The sequence below is a fragment of the Pipistrellus hanaki genome (assembly GCF_964339955.1).
Source record: "Pipistrellus hanaki genome assembly, chromosome: 2".
NCBI classification, from domain to species: Eukaryota; Metazoa; Chordata; class Mammalia; order Chiroptera; family Vespertilionidae; genus Pipistrellus; species Pipistrellus hanaki.
In genome coordinates, this window is record NC_140504.1 from 180428442 (window position 1) to 180446683 (window position 18242).

The 18242-nt window shown below is 49.1% G+C and overlaps 1 protein-coding gene across 4 annotated transcripts in view; it reads left to right on the forward strand.

Annotated features, from left to right (window-relative positions):
• Nucleotides 1–18242, forward strand: part of PHC2 (polyhomeotic homolog 2) — a 76168-nt gene that overhangs the window by 41642 nt on the left and 16284 nt on the right. For 3 of the 4 annotated variants that reach the window (XM_084873065.1, XM_084873066.1, XM_084873067.1), the window contains 2 exons: nt 5290–5708; nt 5970–6135. In XM_084873065.1, coding sequence (XP_084729191.1) covers nt 5290–5708; nt 5970–6135 — 585 coding nt within the window. Of the gene's footprint in view, nt 1–5289; nt 5709–5969; nt 6136–11571; nt 11888–18242 lie in introns of those variants that run through there. The other variant, XM_084873068.1, reaches the window with a different exon arrangement.

The following is an 18242-nucleotide window of genomic DNA, read 5'->3' on the forward strand; positions in this document are numbered from 1 at the left end:
ACTAGTTGCCAGGATGTCCTGCTCACAGCTGCTTGAATCGTCTTCCCCAGAAACACTGCCCCAGTGTGTCTTTAGTTCCTGCTTTGTCAGTTGCAATTCTCTACTATAGGAGAGACTCAATAAATAGCCCCTAAAGGTTTCCTGTAGACCAGGGGTCCTCAAACTTTTTAAAGTGGGGGCCAGATCACGGTCCCTCAGAGAGCTGGAGGGCCGGACTATATGAACTACTAATTCCTACTGTAACACCTTGGCTGCGCTCACTGCCCAAAAAACCTGGCGGGCCGGATCAGACTCCCCTGGGGGCTGCATGTGGCCCGCGGGCCGTAGTTTGAAGACCCCTGCTAGACTAACTCTGCCCTGGGGTCCCTTCCAGATGCTCCCCCATTGCCCATTGCATCACTCTCATTGCCATGGCTTCCTCACCCAGGTCTTCTTCCCCACTCCCACCCCTTTAGGTCTATTTTACCTCCCACCTTCTGGCGTAACGCTCCCCTGTCATTGTCCATCCCTCCAAGATGGACTATGACCTCTGACTACCTCAGCAGCCTCCCACAAGCCGCCAAGGCCTGCCGAGGCCTGTGTGCTTCCCGACCTGCACCATTCCCTCGCCCGGCAGTGCTTTCTGAGCGCGTGTTACCTGCAGGCACTGGGCCTCCTCTGTCGGATGCAGTAGGTTTCCCCCTAACCCTCTGCACTGGGAAGTCATTTGGAAACCACTCTCGGCTTCTGCCTGTAAAACGGGAATACCGCCCATTTGCCTGAGGCTTCTTATAAGAATACATGAGACTCAGCCGATTAAAAATGCTGTGAGGCGTTCAAAGCAACATACAAGCAGCTACCATTTATTGAGCATCTCCTAGGTGTACATGAAGACAGTAAACTTCTTTGTGGTTTAAACATAACATTCCATGTGACTCTAACTTCCCTATGTAGTATGTATCACCATTTACGGAACAGAAGCCAACATGCAGAGAGGTTACCGTACGCAGTTTGTCTAAGACAGAACCAAGACTCCAAGCAGATCTGACTCTAAAACCCATGCCTTTAGCTACTTAGGCTGTACTACCTGTCCTTCTGCCAGGGGTGGAGTAGTTTTATTTTAATGCTCCAAGCTGCCTGATCAGGAGTCCCTCTCACAGAGGGTTTGGGTGGCTTTGCCAGCCGCTGCAGAGCAGGCCTACGGACATGAAAGCATGGGTGCACCACCGCAGAGAGCCCCTGCAGTTGGCAACCCTGTTTTTATAACCCGGTTTCCTCTTACAGAGAAACTCCCTCCACTCTACACCCCCCTCAGATTCCCCCAGCCCTCAGCTCCGAGGACCTGCACCCCGGAACACTCATGTGGCTGTTTCTTTCCCTTTGCCCAAAAGGAGCTTCCTTGTCTGTGTGCATCAGACTCCGACCGCTAGAGCCGACCTCAATCTCAGTTATACCCTGAGGCCTGAGACGTCTTTGGAGCTGAGCGGCCTCCCGAGGGGGCCAGCATCACTTAGACCTAAAACTGCCTCCTCTCTGGCTGTTCTCCCAGAGACACCCTGGGTTCCACGGTACAGGATGCCCTGCAGGTTCCTGAACGCACCCCTGTATTTTATACCCTCAGCACTTCCCACGTGCTGTTCCTTTCGTCATCTTCCTAACTCTGGAGGGTGCTAACACTTTGTTCTTCTGGGAAATCTTCTCTGCTCCCCTTCCCAAGCCGAACCCCCTTCTCTGTGTCCTCGGCATTCGGTCCTTATCTCCTATCATAACATTGACCAAGTTCCGCTGGGAAAGCTGTTTGCCAGCTGTCCTTTCACTGGAGTGTTAGCTACCGTATTCTAGGGTCCATATTGTAGTCAGCACCAAGCATAGTACTGGGCCTGCAGGGGGTGCTTAGTAATGTTGTGGGGTGACTGAACGGCTGAAAGCATCTCTTCATTAACTTTCTAAACCGTGAACAGTAGCAGGTGGTAAAAAGTTATGCCATTCCTATCTCACAAGTTCCCTCCCCTCATAATATTCCCGTAGCTCCAAACTCTAACCAGTTACTGGCTGGGATGCTTACAGCACCTGCACTAGTAGACTTGGGACAAGAGTGCCAGCATTTCGGGAAAGTGGGCTGTGTCCTGCATCCTGGAAGCCTTGAGATCAATAGAGATCCATTACTGATAAACTGACAGTGGATGCCTGAGGGGGGGTGTCAGTAATCCCTCACCGCCAGCCCTCCTGCCTGGAGGACCTTAATCCCCACTGCTAACAGGCAGCCATTTGGGAACTGCAATCGGCCTCTTTAGATTCTAAGGAGGCTGTTCAAGGTTAGAGCATCAGACGGTTCCCTGAGTTTCCTTTCAGCGGGGCCCTAGTTCCTGCAGACCCCAGGCTGCCCCTCCCCTGCTCCCCAGCAGAAAGGGCTGGTGAAGCCTTCCGAAGCTGAGGCTGAGGTCCCACAGAACCAACCCTTTGATCCTTAAAAGTTGGATTTTCTAGCATTGGGGGGTGGAGCCAAAATGGGTGCTGGAATAAAATGAAACTATTGGACCTTAGAGAAAATATAAGAAGGAAGGTCCAGAGAGATTTCTGTGCATCGATTTCATAAAGGGCTATCCCTAGGTCAGTGCAAAGCAGAGACCCGGAACAGCTGGGAGGGAGGGGAGAGTCCTGCTGGCTGCAGGGTGACCTAGATTTGATCTGTGGCGCTCTAGACAGTGTAAGACAAGACATAAACTCCGTAGAGAGGACAGTGAGCTTGGATTAGAGAAAGAAGAATTGAAAGGTTGGTTTGTGTTGTGGAAAGTGGTTTGTGTTGCTGATAAGCACCGGAGATGTTATAGCTGCCGCGCCAGTCCTGTTAGGCTCCAGCAGCAGGACAGACCTGCAGAAGGATGATTATCCTCCCTGAAAATTCAAGTAAAACCTTTTCCCTTCTTACAAAATCAGGAATTCCAGGTTTGGGATCAGAGTCACTCCAGGGGCTGTCCATCTGAATGTCAGACGCTTTAGATGGCTGCAGACAAAGGAGAGTCCCCGGTGGCTTCGGATCAGGGATCAGATCTGTGCACCAGGAAGGATCATTTGCAGTCATCTGTAAGGTGGGCTACAGGAGAAGAAACTGAATCACAGAGACCCATTAGGTTACTGCAATACTTAATATATAAGGGCATTTACCCAGGACAGTGCTGCAGTTAATGCATGGTATTTGTTTCTTATTAACCTCAGAAGGATATATACTCCACCCAAAATGCATTGGGGTCTTTGACCTATGAACTTATCCAAGCCTCCACGAGCTTTGTTTACAGCCTTGGCATGCACTAGCATCATTTGTTCTCAAACAATTGCCTTTGGATTTTCAGGAGCAGCGCAGGGTGGGGGAGTGAGTAGGGGAGGCCTGGAGGCCCAGGGATGGAGGGCCAGGAGGCCAACAGTCACCTTTCCCAATTTGGTGAACAATGTATTGTCCCTAATTCCCTCATTATACTACTTATGCTCTGTAGTTCCAGAACCTTCCTTCTCTCTAACCTCCTTTTGTTTTCATCTTACAAGTCCTGAACTTTAAACTATTTTCCTGTGGTAGCTACTCACATTGTAAAACAGGAAGAGACTTGTATGGTCACCTCGCCCAAACCTCATGTTTCACAGATGAAACTGAAGCCCAGAGAAGGAAAGGGAGCCTCTCAGGCCACACAGCCAGCGAGCAGTGGGACGTGCCACTGGTCCTCTCAGCTCCTCTGACCTGTACCATCTCTGGCTCTCACCTCAGATGGGCAGCCCCTGGAGTGACTCTGGTCCCAAACCTGGAATTCCTGATTTTGTAAGAAGGGAAAGGTTTTACTTGAATTTTCAGGAAGGATAAGCATCCTTCTGCAGGTCTGTTCCGCTGCTGGAGCCTAACAGGACGGGCGTGGCAGCTGTAACGTCTCACGTAGTTATCAGCAATTGTCTTAAAAATTCCTGATTGTGAAGTTTGCCCGATTAACATTTTTTGCCTGGTTGTTAAGTTTTGAGGTATTCAGTGTGGAATTAGGAGACAAAGCTTTGGTTAGGGTCAGGGGCAACTTATAAATCACCAAATGCCTGCTGGCAGTTTTCATTTGGCCATTCCACCATCACCTCAAACCCAATACATTTCTCTCCAAACCTCATCCCCATTGGAGTTCCCCTCTTTCATCACCGACTGACATCCAGACCGTAGCCTGTGGGCCACCCCTGTTCCCCATCTCTCTGCCTACCACAGTCCGTCACCAGGGACCACTTTGCTCTTCCTGAATGCCTCTTGTTCCTGACCTGGATTTCAGTCGAATTTCCTGAAACGCTACTGTATACAAGACATGAGCTAGACCCGGAAGGGAATACTAAAAATCCTCACCTCAAAAGGTCAGCCTGGTTAAAATGCAGGGAGAGAGGCCAGCAGCAAATGGCAGCCAATGACAATAAGTTTACTTGACACTTATCTAATGTCAGGCACGAGGTTTTGGATAGAGAGCTACCTGACAGTTTTGATGCCACGGGGTTCATGATCTGGAAGGAAAGAGAGCTAAGAACAAGTGTAGCTCCCTGTAGTACTGCTGATTCTGATAGAGGTAAGCCTAAGATCCTTTGAGAATCCAGGCCTGAAATAATGGTTTTAATTATAGCTAGAAATGCTTGAACAGGACTGGGTGCCAGACGCTGGCTGTGCACATCGTGTCATTTTCTCTCACTTTATTTGCACAGTTTTTTTGTTTCCTATTTCATCCTTACAACTTTCAGGGTGAGAACTATATTTCTAATTTTTAGACAAGGAAGTTGAGGCCTAGAGAGGCTGCACACATAGCCCAAGGTCTCATGGCATGTAACAGCAGGTCCTGGTAGCCCGGCCCGGTCTGCCTCCTGCCACAGTCTGAGGACCGCTGTGCACAGCTGGTGCTTCCTGGAGGAGGCAACCTGGGCGGAGCAGAGGGTGAATAAGAACGAGCCAGACAGAGCTGGGGTGGGCAATGGGAGGCATGGAAAAAAGCAAGCGAAGGACCTGGAGGAGAGAGAGAACATGGAACCCTAGAGAACCCAGCTGGAATGTCAAGGAGGGCTTCCCAAGGAGGTGAGTTTGGCATTGGGCTTTGAGGGAAAGCCACGGGCCCAGTGTTGCAGCACAGGAGAAAAGGAAGAAAACAGAAAAGACTGGGCTGTGACCAAGTCAGGCTATAGGTAAAAGGTGAGAGCAATCCACACTGCGTTTGAGAAGCCGCCTTTCTGTGGGCATGGGCAGGGGTCCATTTGGGGGCTTTGCAGAGGACGAGGTCAAGCCACGCCCCCTCCCTGGTTTTTCCCCTTCAGCCTACGCTCAACTGCAGCCACACCAGCTCCTCTCCCAGCCGCCTTCAAAGCACCTGCAGCCCCAGTTTGTGATCCAGCAGCAGCAGCAGCAGCAGCCAGCGCAGCAGCAGCAGCCCCAGCAATCCCGGCCCGCACTCCAAGCCCAGTCCCACCCCCAGCTCGCCTCCATCCCTCCGAGTTTGGCCCTGCAGCCCAGCCCCGAATCCCATGCCATGCCTCTAGGCCCAGTTACATCCACCCTGCCGCTCCAGTGTCCCACTGCCAGCCTGTACAAGCCTGGCAGCACTCAGCATTGCCACCCTCCCACGCCCGATGCTGGGCCTCACAATGGGTATCCTGAGGGCCTGTCCCACACCCCTCAGCGCAGGTTCCAGCATGCCTCGGCTGTCATCTTACAACTGCAGCCTGCGTCACCCGTGGTGAGTAAAACGATCCCAGGCTCCCGGAACAAATGGGGGCCACCGCTCAGGTAATCCCCCAGCCCCCAGTGGGGTGTGCTTCCAGGTGGGCTGAGTGGTGAAGTCCTCTGGATGTTCCAACAAAAAAGGGGGCCCCTCTCTGATGTGGGGCTGGCTACATTGGAACGTCCTTGTCCTCTACCCAAGCTCCACGGAGCGGGGCAGTGTCCGGAATGTAAAGGCAGTTCATGAGAAGATCCTCCCTGACCTGTGTCTTCACAGCCCCAGCAGTGCACCCCCGAGGACTGGAAGGAAGTGGTCCCTGGGGAGAAGAGTGTGCCCGAGGCTCGGTCCCGCCCATCACCGCATCAGCAAGCCATTGTTACTGCCATGCCCGGGGGCCTGCCTGTACCCAAGAGCCCTAACATCCAGCAGATCTCAGCTCACGGTATGAAGTGTACTGGGGTCCTTGGGGGAGGGGAGAGAGTTGGCCTTCCTTGCCATCCCCTGGCATATTGTACTTGGGCAACTAGAATGGAAGGAGAAACTATAGCAAGCCATAAAAAGCATCGAGGAAGCTGGGCAGGTGAAAATGGAGGGAAGAGAAGATGAACCAGGGATAAAGAAAGGGGGTCTAAGAAGGTATAAGATAAAAGGCTGGGGAAGGGAGTTGAAAATTCTAGATGCAGACTCAGGCCTGCATGCCATTGCTGTCAGATGTGTCTACACATCTGCATGCTAGCTGGGGAGTTCAGGTATCCAGTTGTCTCCGTTCCCTGATTCATTTTGGCAGGAGGGGAGTTCTTGAAATTGGAAATATGACAAGATGGTCTGGGTAGCTCAAAGATGAGGGAAATGACTGCCGAGGGGGAGCTGGAAAGGGATTCAGAGTGAGTTCGGCTCGTGGAGAGCATCTTTGAAAGAACAGTGCTCGGCTGGGACCCCATCTGTCTGCCTGTGAGTGCCCAGCGACAAGTGGGCTTGTCCGTGGCCTGGGTTTCAGGAGATTCCGCTGGATCCCGCTACCCTGATGGGAGAGTCACAGCAGTAGTTCTGCCTTTACAGCAATCCATTTGCTTTCCTTCCCTGCCTGCCAGTGTGCACAGCAATCTTGGCCCTGATTTCAGTGACATTCTGAGCCATTTGCTGCCTACAACTCAGGGAGGCAGTTCCTGTCATTGGACTGTGTGTTGGAGTCAGGGTTGGAGAGCCAACAAAAGGTTTGGAAACTGAAGAAGGAGAAATGAGAAGAATAGCAGCACTTGAGGACAAAGTGGGGGTGGGGGTAATAAATGTCCTATAATGAATGGATCAAAGAAAAGGAAAGCAAATTAATATGGAGAAAGAACATTAGAAAAATTAAAAGACAGGCAGGAGTTCGTTGTTCTCTTGTCACTTGCAAGATAAGGGTTCATCATTTTGAAAAGCAGTCGTTCCATTGTGGAATTGCTCTAATGATCAGGAAGTCACTCTTCAAATTAAGCCCCAATGTTCTCCCCTGGAACTTCTACTAGTGGTTTTGACTGTTATGAATTATAACAGGGTCCATCTCCTACAGTGTTTGTAGACTGTTATCATGTCTCTTTCCTCTCCCTCCCATTAAAGAAAGATATGGACACATGTAATACCTTAATCAATTTCAAAAAAAATGAAAAAAGAGAGAGAATCAGCCCTGGCCGGTGTTGCTCACTGGTTAAAGTGTCAGTCCAAGCACCAAAAGGTCATGGGTTCAATTCCCAGTCAAGGGCACGACCCTGGGGTCAGGGTGCATGTGGCAACCAATTCTTATGTCTCTCACATCAATGCTTCTCTCTCCTCTGTCTCTCCCCCTCCCTCCCTCTTTTCCACTCTCTCTGAAAAGCAATGGGAAAAAATATCCTCTGTTGCAGATTAAGAGAGAGAGAGACGGGGGTGGGGAGAATATCTAGTCTAAAGACTGAGACTTTTTTTTTACAATGTCAAGACCTCCTATTCCCACTGTTCTGGTTATTCTTGTCTAGGCACTTTGCACCTTTTCAATAATTCTCTTAAAATGTGATCCACAAAATTAAGCACCTTAATTCCAAATATAAAAAGCCACAAGTCACAGTAGGTTGGGACATGAACCTCGCTGTATTAGCTCTTCAGGGGGCAGGCAGGACTGTTTTCCAGATCTGCATGGTATGGTCAAGAGGAATGAAAACTTGTTGAACACCTACTATGTGCCAAGTACTGTTCTAAGTTTTCCTTTACCCATGATAATAAGGCCAGGAAAGAAATATTATGGCCCCCATTATTTAGAGGAGAAAACAAAAATCTTGAAGAGGCTTCAGGTCCCATAGCTATGAAAGCACCATGGCTCTGGCTACACCCTTCCTTCCTTCATCAGGAGATTGCACCAGGGGCCCCACATCCACTGCTCCAACCCAGGAAAACGATACTGTTGGGTCACAAAGCACTGTGCCACCTGAATTCCAGAGGGTTAGGTCTGCTTTTGTGTTTGAGGTTTCTTTTTACATGGACTGCTTTCATTCCAGGTCTCCCCAGTCTCAACCTCATACAATTTCTCTTTTGAGCCAATGTATAGTTAATGATATGTGTTAAATATCTTGTGAATATATCCCAGAGTTCTAGCCCAGTAAGAAAACGGTAATAGTGAATAGCTAACATTCACTGAGCTCTCTCTGTCAGGGTTTACATGTATTTCCTCATTTAATCCTGACAGTAACCCTCTGAAGCAACTTTTATCATCCTCATTTAAAAAAATGTTTTGATTTTTTTTACAGAGAGGAAGGGAGAGGGAGAGAGAGTTAGAAACATCCATGAGAGAGAAACATCAATCAGGTGCCTCCTGCACACCTCCTCCTGGGACCTGCAACCAAGGTACATGCTCTTGACCGAAATCAATGCTCTTGACCGAAATCAAACCTGGGACCCTTGAGTCCGTAGGCCGATGCTCTATCCACTGAGCCAAACCAGTTAGGGCTATCAGCCTCATTTTAAAGATAAGAAAACTGAGGCACAGAAAGAATATGTGGTGGGACAGAAATGTTTCATATCTGAATGTTGTTAATCATTACATAATGCCTCTGTTAACTTTGCCATCTATAGATTATATAGCATGTTTTCTTTGTCTTTAACCAATTTGCGGATAGAAATGTTGAATAGGACCCAACTGAGGACACATGCCCTGTCTATAAGTTGGTGATAATCAACATTCTTTGTTCAAGTATTTGTTATCCAACTATCATTTGCCTACTTTTCTCCATCTTGTTTACAAAGCTCTCAAAAATCTCATTCTGTAATCTGATCAAGATAATCTATACTAATAAAAGGGTAATATGCTAATTAGACTAGATAGAGCAGACGTCTTCCAGACAAAGCCACAGTGGCAGGGCTGAAGCAGAGATGGTTAGGGGCTTCGGGAAGGCAGGCAGAGAGGTTAGGGGTGATCAGGCAGGCAGGCAGGTGAGCGGTTAGGAGCCAGCAGTCCCAGATTTTGAGAGGAATGTCCCACTGCCAGTTTAGGCTCAATCCCATAACCAGCAGTGGTACATCCCCCGAGGGGTCCCGGATTGGAAAGGGTGCAGGCTGGGCTGAGGGATTCCACCCCCCATGCACGAATTTTGTGCACCAGGCCTCTAGTATACACATAACAGGTATCCTGACCCAGAAGGACTATCTAATGAGAGAAGTAAGCTTTACACAGTGGAAACAATGGTCAGCCACCTAGTACTTAACTGTATAACCATCCTGTATTTGAATGCCTGCTCTATGCAAAGCACTGTGGGATGGGAGGTAATAGATAGAGTAAAATGATCTGTACCCTACCTTCAAAGAGCTAGAGTTCTGCTGGGAAAGATGTTAAGTGCACAGGGGGAAAACATATACAATAAAAACTAAAATGTGATATATACTATAGAAGTATTATAGGTAAGTTCAATAAGAGGGAAAAGTTACTACCAAGTATAAATTATCAGGCTAGACTGCAGAGAAGTGGCATTGTTCTAGAGCAGAGGTTAGCAAACTATATCCCAAGGGCCAAATCCATCACAGCAGCAGCTTGAGGTTTTTTCCGTTTTTGGTTTTTTTCGTGTGTGTGTGTGTGTGTGTGTGTGTGTGTGTGTGTGTGTTTACCTGAGGATATTTTCCCATTGATTTTTAGAGAGAGTAGAAGGTGGGTTAGTGGGGGGGGGGGAGAGAGAGAGAGAGAGAGAGAGAGAGAGAGAGAGAGAGAAAGAGATCAATTGGTTGCTTTCTGTACAGCCCTGATCAGGGATTGAACCCACAACCTGGGTATGTTTCTGGGAACCTTTGAGTGCATAGGACAATGCTCAACCAACTGAGCCACTCCGATCCAGAACATCACTGGTTTTTGTACAGCCCCCAAGTTATTGCTGGTTTAACATTTTAAGATGTTTAAGAATAAAAAGAATAGTCTTCATGATACATGAAAATTATACAAAATCCAAATTTCAGTGTTCATAAATAAAGTTTTATCGGAGCACAGCCACCTGTATTCATGGACATGTTACCTATGGTTGCTTTCCTGCTACAACAGCAGAGCTGAGGATCTGCAACAGAAACCATATGTCCTGTAAAGTCTAAAATATTTACTGTCTGGTCCCTTACAGAAGTTTGTTGTCCACTGTTCTTGAGTCTTGACCTTGAAGGATAGGTAGGACCTGGACACGCAGGGGTGGGGAAAGGGCACTCCAGGAGGGAGTCGTGGGAGTAGAGGCAGGGAGTCGGGAACGCGTGGGCATGTTTGGAGAATAGAGAGGAGTTGTGTATTTGATCCTATGTTACTTTCTTTTATAAAACAAAATATAAGTCTAAGAAATGTAAAGGCAGAAATGTGAACATTAATGAAATAAGGCTCTGGAAGTTTGAAAGATAGTAGAGGGGAAAGGGAATAGGGAAAAGAAAGGGAGTGAAGTAAACAATCAAGAGACATAAATGTAAAACGTGGAAACAAAGACAAGGGATGAGGGAGACCTAATAGGAAAAGAGAGAGAATATGAATGCGAGAGAGAGAGAGAGAGAGAGAGAGAGAGAGAGAGAGAGAGAGAGAGAGAGAGGGAGGGAGGGAGGGAGGGAGGGAGGGAGGGAGGGAGGGAGAGGGCGAGAGTCAAGAAAATGGGAAAATGTTGGGAACAGTGAGAGCAATCATGGGGAGATTCGTGTTGTCTACTCTGCACAAAGCTGGGAGGGGGAAGTGAACTTGTGACTCGCTTTTGTATCCCCCACAGCTCCCAGCATATCTCCTGATTGAATGTACTTCACCAGGACAATCCCATTTGAAGCAGTGTGGTTTAGGAAAGAAAAGTAACATTTATTAGGCTCCAACTGTATGCCAGGCAGGCACTGCTGGCACTTTGTATAAATGTCCTCAGTTAACCTTCACAGTGAGCCTGAAGAGTCGGCATTCTTCCCTTTTATGGAGGTGTAAGCCGGGTCAATTCGATCATTACTTAACCTCTCTGATCCTCAGCTCACGGGGGGGGGGGGGGGGGGGGGATAATGGCTCCTCGGGGGGCTGTTGCGAACACGCGGAGTGCGCGCACGCGGAGCTGACACACACCGAGCGGGCAATGACTCGCCGTTATTATTATCGCCTCTTATTATTATCGCCCCAGGCGGAGGCCCCGCACCGCGCCGCCGGGGACTCCGGAGGCGGCGAGGGCACGTCCCCGCGCCGAAGCCCCCCCCCCCCCCCCCCCCCCCGTCCCTAAGGTCCCTAACCGCCGCGGGCCTCGCCGCGCCTCCCGGAGGGCAGGGGGCGGGGCCCGGCGGCCGCACAAAGGAAGCCGGCGGCCCAGCTTCCGCGCCGGCGCCCCGCCCCCCGCAGGCCCCGCCCCGCCCCGCACGGCCCAGGCCCCGCCCCGCGCCTCCCCCCGCCCCCGGCGGAGGCGGCCGCCGGAGCCCGGCCGGGACGCGCCGCATTGTCTCCACGGCGGCCGCAGCCCTCGAGCGCCCGCCGCGCGCGCGCCATCCGGCCGTTGCCCGCGCCCCCGCCCCGGCCTCGCGCCCCCGCCGCCCTTTGTTGTCGCCGGCCGGGCCGGTGCGGTCGGATGCGCCGCGGCAGCCCCGGGCCCCGGCTCGGAGGCTCCCGGCGGACAGGAGGCGGCCCGCCCGGGCCCGGGACTCCGCGCCAGGCGGCGCCCGGCCGAGGGGCTGCGTAGGCCCCGCCCGGCCAGGCCCAGCCGGGCCCCGGACAGGTCAGTGCCGCGCGGGGGAAGGGTGCTCGCCGGGGGGGTCCGCGGCCCGCGCGCCTCGCGCTCCAAACCGGGCGCCGCCCTTCGGGGCCGCTCCCGGCCCGGGCCTGCTCGGCTGCCAGGCCGTGCCAGCCGCGGCTCTCCCTCCCGGCGCCCGACGGTGCCCCGCTCCGCCGCCCCTCCTCGGGGACCCTCCCGCCCCGCGCTCCCGCGGAGGCCTCTGCCGCCAAACGCTTCCGTGTGTCCCCGTCCGCGTCCCGCCCCGGGCCCCCGCGCCCCCGCCCTCCCGACGGCGAGTGGCCGCGGTGGACGTCCCTTTTAAGGGGCCAGGCTGCCTGCTCCATCGATGGGGACTTCTGCTTGGAGGCCTGAGGCTTCGCCGGAGAGTTTTGTTTTCAATCCAGTTCAGTTTGTAATTGGACGGAAAGGGACACGCTGTGCCGTGCGGGTCTGCTCCTCTCTTCCATTTTTAGAAGAGCATTTTCTCTCCTCATACCAAACGGTGGTGTACTAACTGATATCGTGGATCCTTTTCGTCGGGTTTGTGAAATTCACTGTTTAAATGGAAGTGCACAGAGAGGGGACGATGAGCCCAAGGTCAGGTTGCAAATGAATGTGAAGCTTCAATCTGAACTTCTATCCGCCCCCTGTCCCCCCACCCCCCACCCCCCGCCCGCCTGATACCTGGACAGGTTTCACTGACACGACTGACAATGCTTTCAGTTCTGACCAACTTTCCTTTCCTTCCTGCTCCCTACTTAGAATGTTTACCTGCTTCCTGTGCTGTCTTCAGACGCACTTTCTTTTCCCTGCGTTACCAGTGACAGCTTTCTCCTTCCACATCTCCCATCCTTGGTTTTTAATCCCCTCCTATTAGCATATTGGGCCCAGAGGATCCTTGTCGTGAACTAAGCCACCGACCTAAATCCGCCATATGCCCTCGATTTTTCTAGGACAGCCCCAATGTAAAATATTCCATCTATTGTCTATCGGCCTGTGTGTCTTGATTTTGATTTAGAAAATAGCCACTTTAGCTGTGTCTACCCTGCTGTCCTGGCCTTTTCCAGCCATTTGGCTCTGGAGCATATCATTCACCTGGGGTTTTTCTTCCCCTTCTGAGTCAACCCAAATGTTGGAACTGCCAGGATTTTAGGGGTGTCTGAATACTACCGGCTGATGAGGCAAGGCAACGCCTGCTTACTCCTTTATTTCTGCCCCCTCGCCATCATTTATAACAACACAGGGAAGCAGACACGTGGCAGTGGCCATTGATTAAGGCTTAGGTGTAAGTCATAAGGGATGTAGGGCTTTATGTCATTTGACTCTAGAATAGAAAGTGCCTTACTGTATTGGTTGTAGGGCAAGAGATTCTATCTTGAGTCTTAAGAAACCTGCCCGCACAAGTTTCTTAATTAGTTTTGGTTTCATTCAGTTACGTTTCACAGACTTCTGTCGGGCTTCTTCTTACAAAGGAAGCACTTGCTAGGCACTGAGGAAAATATAAAAGTGTTTTCTCCACACAGCCCCGACATCTGGATCTGTATTTGGAAATAGCCACACTTTTGAATCAGCTGATAAACTTGCTTTCCACTGTTTCTGTACCCAAGTTCCAGTCCCTGTGAGGCGGGAACCAGATTTTCTGGTTTGGCTCATTCACAAGGGCTGGCTTGTTTCACCGAGGGTCCAGCAGATGGGTCGTGGTGCACTTTTGGCACCTGCCCTGCCCTTTCCAGGCACTCTTCGTCACGTGATCTCTGCCTCTCAGCCCACCCAAGATCTCTTCCCATGCACACTGGGAAAAAGAGATACCTTTTCTCAGCCTTAGTCTTGAGAAAGTAGGCAGTTTCTTAGTCCACTTTTCTCTTGAGTTGGTTTCTCAGTTATCCGATTGCTTTTTTTTTTTTTTTTAATCCTCACCTGAGGATATGTTTTCATTGAATTTGAGAGAGGCGCATCGAACTTGCAGCCCAGCACGTTCCCTGAGGGGAAATCGAACCTGTCACCTTTTGGAGTAGGGATGAAGCTCTTGCCAACTGAGCCATCGACAACTGAGCTACCCAGTCAGGGTGGCCAGGGCATCCAACTGCATTTTTGTGAGCAGTCTCTCCTGGTCTCTGCCCCCTTCTTTGTTTTTCTTGTTTTAAGCTGTTGTTTTACTTATATGTGGCACATAGATGCTATGAACATTGGTCATTCATGATATATTCACCTACCAGCCCTTTCTACTTCTCTTCCAGGCCCTTGCTTAATTTCTAATTTACTGTGTTAAGTGCATTCAATATATATTATTCCACTTTCTTTAAAGTAAGGAGAAAAGGCAACTCCACTCTTCTTTCTGTCCCAGGAATGACTCTCCTGGCTAAGGATCTCTTCAGCCACCTTTCCTCTGCATCTCAGTGGTGGGTAACTTCTTAGGAAGATGTTTTTAATGCCTCTCCAGACATACCTCCTCTGTCCCTGGCTTTCTCGTCTGAGCCAGTTGACCCTGAGACTTCTCTTCCTGCCACCAAAACCCCTTCCCCCATCTATGACCCTGGGCCTGTTACTTGCTCTGGCTCAGCCCCAGAATCCACTCTTTTTCAGACCACATCCTTTTTCCTGCCTTACTCATTTCCTGTCTCAGATACTTGGGATCCTTGGTTCTGATTTTTCAGAGGAAGAGAGAACAGACTAAGAGAAGAGGAATAAATAGATAAGTCATCTTATAAAACGGAATTGTTCTGGCTTCTGGTCTTGTATGCTTCACACAGCTTGCCCCCTCCCTAGGGCTTCTTATTTAAGAAAAACAAAAACCAGTTACTGTCTCAGAATCAAGAGTTCATGAATTTTCTTTTTTAATCTTTTTCCTTTTGTGAATGTATGCCTGCCTCAGACTCTTCCTCTGAGCCTTTTCCCTTCTTTGGTCTGTGGACCTCCTGCTAGTCATTCGGTAACCATTTGTTGAATAAAGTTCACCCACTTCCTCTGAAAGTCCTTCACTTACAGATAGCATGGAGCAGCAAGCCAAAACAAAGTTAAAGTAAAAACAAAACACAGGAAAAGGTTGGTGGTTCTGGTTCTGGTAATACCGTTGTGTGTTAACATGCTATTGACCAAGGGGTGTTTCCCCTCTCTTCTTGAGTAAATCCAAGCTTATATTCCAGTTCTCCCAGCTGTCCAATGCTGCTTAATCTCCAGACAGATTTGGTCCCGCCCACTAACAGATTCTCTTCCAAAAATACACATCTCCTAAGATGAGAGTAGGGAAGTGAGTCTTCATAAATGATAGTTTCTCTCTTACTGCTTTTATGCCATTTTGCAACTGGAAGACGAAGATGCTTCTCTGTGGTCAGGAGGCAGCTCCCAGAAGTGGCTGTGGAGAGATGCTTGTGTGTTTTCCGCCCTCGTGGAAGTGCAGGGTGAGGACTGGCTGCCTTATGCAACCAGCTCTGGTGAGTCCTGTGCGCCAGTAACAGAAATGACTCCACAGTGATTTAGCAACTTGTTTGATGGTGATATCAAAGCTGAGCTGCCCCTCCAGGCAGAGGTCTGAACATACGTAGATTTATGTTTTCAGTGTTTTATGGAATGGTTGAACTACAGTGTGAGTCCCCAGTTTAAAAGGCTGAATATGTTTTCTGTTAAATTAAAAAGAGTGCCTGCTTAAAATAACTATCTATTCACAATTTAAATAGGTGCAGGTTTCATCTGAAGCAGGGACTTCTTTTTAAATTTCAGTTTGAGTTATTAACTACATTAGATCACTGACTTCGTAAGTAAAAATATTCAGACACAGATCATCTTTAATTTGATTTCCTGACATTTTGGAACTAGATAGGAAAATAATCAACCATTTGTTGATCCCAGACAGAAGTCTTACCGATTCTGGACACTTTCCCCATCAGTAATAAAAGTAGAATGTAATTGACATGGTCAAGAAATGGGCTGTTTTATAGTTAATCAATAATTATGCAATTTAAAATGGTTAGGTTTTGAAGAGTAAAAGTATAGAAAGAAACAGAGCATTAATTTAAATAATAAATTGTTGCTTTGTGATTCAGTGAAAGACTATCTTAGCCAGTATGGTAAAATTAATATTTTCCCCCTTCCAAATGATTTATATTTAGTGGAAAAGGATGTGCTTTCTTATCCTTTTGAGTCTCCAGATGATTTTTTTTTTTAGTTTAGATAAGTCCAAAAGAAGAGCACATTCTTTCTACATCTGCTGAATAAATGATTGCTATTAAACAAGAGGAATCCATATGTTGAAAAGAGTGCCCGTTGCTGTTATGATTTTCTTTAAAGCAAGTATCTGTTTCTTGAAGATTTTCTTCACAGTAAAAGTTATTATACCTCCTCTTAAGAAAAGATTTGTTTTAGATGCCAGCTCTTCTCCAGGGCATTTGGAGGACCAGACCCGATGCTGAGTATTGAGACTGTTGGCAAGAAAGTGAGAGTTCGTGACTGCTTTGAGCTATTTTTAAAGTTTTAGTTGCATGGCTATTATGTCTCAAATACTATGTAATTATCCCTAGTTAGTGATATCTTTGGCATATTGGAAACCATCATACATGGTCTAAGTTCACACCAGCTATATTAAGACATTTCTAAACTATTAAAGCAAATGGCACTTTAAATTAATAAAAATTAATGTGAATCAGATACTTTAAAAATGAATTAAGTCCACATTTCCAGGACTCCGGTAATCAGTATTAATCTGTTCTATCAGTTGATTTGTAGCCAAGTCAGGTGAGGAAAAGCTTAGACAATGGTTACAGGAAGGAAGTTCGGGGTATGTTTTCCAAGAATGAACTTATCAGGAGGATTGTTTTGCAAGGTAAGTATTATCCAGTCCATTATATAGATGAGACTACTGAGGCTTAGTGTTCTCCCTCCCTCCATCCTGCAGCCATTTATCTAAATGACCTACAGCTGATAACCAAATAAGGCATCGTTGCCTTTTCTTGTCACCCTGAAAATAATGAGGGAATTTACTAAACATTTCTAGATATATATTTTTTGGGGGGTAAACTGTTATCAACTCATCTCCCATGATTTTACCTTTAGCTACAAGAGGCTGGTTTCCTAATCTCTCAGATCTCAATGACGTAACCCTTCTATGGCCAATTCCACTGTGTAGTACCTGTATTAGTTAATCCTCATGGAAGCCACATGAGACAGAAATTATACCCCATTCTGTAGATAAGGAAACTGAGGCCTTGAGTGACTTGTCCAGGATTACAGAATATGATTTAAGCCTAGAGTCTGTGATCCCAAAGTCTTAACTTTCAGGTAGCCCAGCTTATAATGCAGTCAGAGCCAGGTGTTTTTCTTACGCTCTAATATTTGCTGTAACCTTGCAAGACAGGCAGTGATCTCGTTTTTATAGATGGGGGAGCAGGCTCAGAACAGGCATCGATGCTTGAAGCTACACAGGTGCTCCACGATGGAGCCAGACTGGGAACCCAAGTCTGACCAGGTCCAGTGTTCTTTCCACTGTGCCCTCTTCTTTCCTCTCCTGCCATGGCGATGCCTCTCCTTGCCCCCCATGCCGCCATGGGGGGCAAGGAGAGGCATCTCCTTGAATGAATGAATTGATTGCATTCTCCTTTGAAACCATGGCGGCTGCCAGAGCACTGGCCCATGAGAATATGTGGAGCCTCCACCTCGGCATGGGGTACATAGGACCGTCCCCGTTTAGGCAGAACTCTTTTTGCAAACCCTGCCTGCCTGACTCCTTGAAGTGAGAGGTAGCTGTTATTCCTGTGTGCTGACCTGCCCTGTTGGACGTCCCCGCTGTGGTCCTGCAGATGCTGCTGCTGAGGGTGATCTGCTTAGAGCCGCAGCACCGCCTGGCTGGGAAGCAGCTCCTGCAGCTGTTTGGAAATCCCCCTCGGCTCCCGCTCCCTTGTCCTGAGCCGCCTGGGGGAAGGTGGCTGTTCGCTCCATTGATTCCTTCATGGCTGGGGGTGGCAGCTTGGAAAACATTCAGCTGTTTACAATTCAGCTTATGTACACTTCAGCTGGGGATTGTGGGTGAGTGAGGAGGGCTGCTCTCTTCGCCTGTGTCCTGAGAGACAGCGTGAAAGTCAGCTGTATGGTAATGGCTGCCAGCGAGGAGGAGGAGGAGGAGGAGGAGGAGGAGGAGGGGGAGGAGGAGGAGGAGGAGGAGGAGGAGGAGGAGGAGGAGGAGGAGGAGGAGGAGGAGGAGCCCGAGCCCGCCCTCCCTAACAGATGCCTTCCCAGAGCCACTCAGCCCAGATGCTTAAGATCCGAGAAGCATGTCTGCTCTCCAATCCTCTTAACCCAGACTCAACAAGGTCATTGTGCAGTGACACTGAGGGCAGGTCTGGGGCCACCTGGCTCCGCCTCCCTCTCA